Source organism: Cryptomeria japonica, chromosome 8, assembly GCF_030272615.1.
Source record: "Cryptomeria japonica chromosome 8, Sugi_1.0, whole genome shotgun sequence".
Lineage (NCBI taxonomy): Eukaryota > Viridiplantae > Streptophyta > Pinopsida > Cupressales > Cupressaceae > Cryptomeria > Cryptomeria japonica.
The window spans coordinates 12629960-12635043 of NC_081412.1; the positions used below are offsets into that span (position 1 = coordinate 12629960).

At 40.3% G+C, this 5084-nt stretch overlaps 1 protein-coding gene across 1 annotated transcript; it reads right to left on the minus strand.

The window, feature by feature from the left end:
• Positions 1-482: 482 nt before the first annotated feature.
• Positions 483-923, minus strand: LOC131857479 (uncharacterized). The gene has a single exon (XM_059210121.1). The coding sequence runs from the start codon at positions 921-923 to the stop codon at positions 483-485; it is 441 nt and encodes a 146-aa protein (XP_059066104.1).
• Between the last annotated feature and the right edge of the window lie 4161 nt (positions 924-5084).

Sequence of the window (5084 nt, forward strand, 5' to 3'; positions counted from 1 at the left end):
GATCTCGAAATGGGAACCTTAAATAGGCCTCCCCACACCCAAACAACTACCATCCAATAGTTATAGGTGTTGGAACCAATATCCAACCGATTTTTGAAAAGTTGTCATGCAACTTTGACAACTTTTGACAACTTTACAACTGTTTGAGCAACTTTTGCTATATGGCCTAAAATGGACAATCTAAGACCTCTTAACCATTTTTTTGAGTCTAAAATGTCTTCAACCTACTTCCTAACTAATACCAAAACCTAAAACATGAAAAGGAGTCATAAATGCATATAAGGATCCTAATGGACTAAGAGCATTCTAGGCTTATAGAATGGCCTTAGAATGTCTTGACCACACATGTAGGATCAGAACAACATGGATGGACATTTCTCATCCTTATTACAATGCAAAACAAGAAAAAAAAACAACAAAATGCATAAACCTTAATGTTTTGGAAAACTAGGTGTTAGGTGCCCTGCACCATACACCCACTGTCAAACTGAACTCAAGTCTCTTGAGTTAGGAATGCTGTCAAATGTGAAACCTGCTTTCTCAATGTCTGCCCTACTCAGCCAAGTGGCATCCTCCTGAGGTTTGTTGAGCCACTTCACCAAATAATCATAATATGTATGCCTCCTAGTTTGTTTTGTCACCCGGGTATCCAAAATGCACTCAATCTGATTGGGAGATGAAGGGATCAGGTCCTGAAGTGTCTGATCAGTTTGGTGTTCATCTACAGTAATCTGAGGATTAGATCCTTTATAAGGATACAAGTCTGAAACATTGAAGATAGGTGACAAGGCAATGCCATCTGGAAGACTGATTTTGTAAGCATTCTCTCCACATTTCTTGAGCACTTCGCAAGGCCCAATCTTCTTCATGAGAAACTTGGTGTGTTTACCTGCAGGGAGCCTCTCCTTCTTCAGATGGACCATGACCAAATCACCTTCCTTAAACTATAAAACCCTCCTTTTCTTATCAGCATTCTGTTTATACTTTTGAGAAGTGGATAGTAGTCTTTGTTTCACTTGCTCATGGACATCTTTCATGACTTGAACAAAGTCCTCAGCCAAAGCACTACTATTTTCCATCCCTTTAACCTCTCTTAGTTCCAAAACACCCCTTGGATGAGTGCCATACACAATTTGGAAAGGAGATAGGCCGGTACTTCTGTTAATAGTGTCATTGTAAGAGAATTCTGCCTGAGCCAAAATAGAATCCCAGCTAGCACCTTGCTCCTTTGTGAGGCATCTTAGGAGGTTGCCAAGAGACCTATTGATGACCTCAGTCTGTCCATCAGATTGGGGGTAATAGGAAGAAGATAAAGACAAGTTGGTACCTAGTCTCTTCCAAAGTGTCCTCCAAAAGTGGCGTATGAACTTGGGGTCTCTATCTGAGATGATGGATAAAGGTGGACCATGTAACCTGACTATTTCCTTGAAGAAAAGACCTGCTATGTGTGAGGCATCATGTGTGGTTTTGAATGGGATGAAATGGGCCATTTTGGAGAACCTATCAACCACTACAAAGATACTATCATGCCCATTCTTGGTCCTAGGTAAACCAAATACAAATTCCATGTTGATGGAGTCCCAAGGCTTTGAGGGGATGGGTAGAGGAGTGTATAAACCTACATTTGATGTGTGACCCTTTGCCTTTTGACAGATTTGACAAGTTTCAACAAATTTCCTTACATCGGTTGGCAACCTTGGCCAAAAATAATACCTCCTAGCCAACTCTAGGATCTTATCAATACCAAAGTGACCTGACATGCTACCACAATGCTTTTCCCTGATTATATTCTCTCTAACAGACCCCCTTGGAATGTACAACATGCTGCCCTTAAAAAGATATCCATCTTGTATCAAATAATCAGAAAAATCAGAATTATACCTCCCTGTCATGGCTTGGCAAGCTTGGTAGTATTCTTTGAAGTCTTCATCCTCTTCATACTAGTCCTTAATGGCGTGGATACCTGTACTTTCCAACTGAATGGTCTGAACAACAAGATTTCTCCTACTTAGTGCATCAGCCAACTTATTTACCAGCCCTTTCTTGTGTTTGATTGAGAAGGTGTAGGCTTGGATGTATTCCATCCACTTGACATGCTTGTGATTCAACTTTTGCTGCCTGTTCAAGAAACTCAGGGCATGATTATCAATAAAAACAATAAATTCCTTTGGTAACAAGTAGTGTCTCCACTTCCTCAATGATTGAACCATAGCATATAATTCTAGGTCATAGGTAGAATAGTTTTGTTTTGCCTCATTTAACTTCTCACTAAAGAAAGCTACAGGCCTCCCATCTTGACTCAAGACTCCCCCAACAGCCCTCTTACTTGCATCACATTCTACTACAAAGACCTTCTCAAAATCAGGGAGTACTAGGACCGGTTGTTCTGATATTTTCTTCTTTAACAACTCAAAGGCTTGGTTGGCTTCATTTGTCCATACAAACACACATTTCTTTCCCCCCTTTATGGTGTCAACAAGTGAAGCACAAATACCACTAAACCCCTTAATGAACTTTCTATAAAAGCTGCATAACCCATGGAAACTTCTTACCTCAGAGGCGGTAGTAGGTGTGGGCCAATTGAGAATGGCTTCCACCTTGCTTGGGTCCATTTTGAGGCTACCCTTGGAGATGACAATCCCCAAGAATATCAATTCTTCCTGAAAGAAAACACATTTATCAAGGTTGATTTTCAACCTCTCCTCTTGAAGCCTCTTGAGTACCTGTTGGATATGCCTTATGTGTTCTTCCTTGCTGTCACTGAAAACCAATATGTCATCCAAATATACAACAACAAATTTGTTAAGGAATGGTTTTAGCACCTCATTCATCAATCTCATGAAGGTGCTTGGTGCATTTGACAAACCAAAGGGCATCACAACCCACTCAAATAATCCCTCATTGGTTTTGAAAGTGGTTTTCCATTCATCCCCTTCCCTTATCCTAATCTAGTGATAACCACTTTTTAGATCCATCTTAGTGAAATACTTAGCCCTACCCAAACAATCAATTAAATCTTCTATTCTAGGCATTGGAAATCTATACCTGATAGTGATTTTGTTGATAGCCCTAGAATCAGTGCATAGTCTCCATGTGCCCTCTTTCTTAGGTGCAAGTACTGCAGGTACTGCGCATGGGCTAATACTCCTCCTTATAAGCCCTCTATCCAACAAGTCTTGGATTTGTCTTGCTACCTCTTCATTTTTCTCTGGTGTGAGCTTGTAGGCTGCTTGGTTTGGTAGGGTGGATCCAGGGATGAGATCAATACAATGACTAATATCCCTCTTTGGTGGAAGGGCATCCTTTTCCTCATTGGCTATCACATCCTGAAACATCTCCAACAATTCTTCCACTTCCTTTGGTCCAACCTTCCTAAGAGGTTTCTGCCCTTTAGCTTTCTTGGGATTCACCTCCTTGGGTTTGAGAACTATTGCAAAACATGGCACTTTCTCTTCCTTGAGGTTAGCCAAAAATTCTTTCTCACCAATCAACATAACTGAACTAGAAATGATCTTTTCTTTACAATCATCAATCAAAGGAGTCATAGTAAACATTTCACCATTCTTTGTTAAATAAATCACATTTTTCTTACCATCATGTTGAGAATTTGTGTCATTTTGCCAAGGCCCTCCAAGGAGAAGGTGGCATGCATCCATATCTACAATCTCACAAAGAACCTTGTCATGATATTCACCTATCTTGAATTCAACCCAACATTGCTCTTTCACCAAAATTTGTTGTTCCTTGGTTAGCCAAAAGACTCTATAGGGATTAGGATGGGGTATCCTTTCCAACCCTAACTTATTCACCATTTCATTAGAAGCCAAATTTTCAGAAGAACCTGAATCAACAATTACCTTGCAAACCTTGCCTTTTACCTTGCATGTGGTTCTAAACAAGTTGTTTCTTTGGGGCTGATCTTGTGTGGCTGGCATGATGAGTGATCTATTAAATATGATACACTCTCCACTCTCAGGTGTTGCTAGCTTGGAGGAGGTAGAGTGATAACTTGTGGTGCTTTGACAATCTTCCTCATGGAGGAGTTGTACTCTTCTCTCCTTTTGATTTGCAGCAGGGTTTCCCATCTTTTTAGGACACCTAAAGGACTGATGTCCAATCTGATTGCAAGAAAAACATCTTCCAGTAAACATGTTGGAACCTCTTCCTCCACCTCTTCCTCTACCATTGCCTCTTCCTCTAAACTGACCTTGGTTTGTGTTATTTCTGTCCACTTGTCCTTGGCTGCCCTCTTGTGACCTGCTGTCATGGTTTTTAGGGAAATAATCTTTGTTTTGAAATCTGCCCCTGCCCCTAAAGTTCTGATTTCCTCTTCCTCTGCTGCTGCTGCTTGCATAACTTCTTCTCTTCTATTTTTCCTCAATCCTCAATGCCATTTGAAAACACTTATGGATAGTCTCAGGGTTAAAGAGACTTAATTCATCTTGGATGGAGAACTTGAGACCATTAAGATACCTTGCAAGCTTTTGTTTTTCATTTTCAAGTACCTTGGCCTTCAATGTCATTTTGTGAAACTCCTCAGTGTAAGTGCTCACATCCATATCTTTTTGTTTCAAGTTTTGTAACTTCTTATGTAAACTAACTTCATAGTCTTTAGGGACAAATTGTTTCTTGATTTCAAGGACCATCTTCCTCCACGTTGAGATAGGTTGTTTATCTTCCTCTATCCTCTCATTTTGAATGAAATTCCACCAACTTAGGGCTGCCCCCTTCATTCTAGATTTTCCAATCCTTACTTTCTGATTTTTAGCCACTTCCTCACATTCAAAGTAGTTTTCCATTGCCTCAATCTAATCAAGGCACTCCTCAGGGTTCATTTTTCCAGGAAACATAGGTAAGTCCACCCTAGTGTCCTTCCTACTCAACTTTCCAAGTGCATTTAGGAATTGTCTTTCTGACATGCTTCCTTGTGGCTCTTCCATGGACCTCTCTTCCTCTTGGTCCTCTTCATCTGAATCTGAGATGACCTCTGATTGCTTCTTCTTACTCTTTTCCTTCTTTAACTTCTCTATTTCAGCCTCCATCTTTTTGTTCTTGGCTACTTGCTCTCTAACTATCTTTGCCAA

Excerpts from the sequence above, each read along its gene's own strand:
- LOC131857479 (XM_059210121.1), bottom strand. The coding sequence starts at position 923 with ATGGTCCATCTGAAGAAGGAGAGGCTCCCTGCAGGTAAACACACCAAG.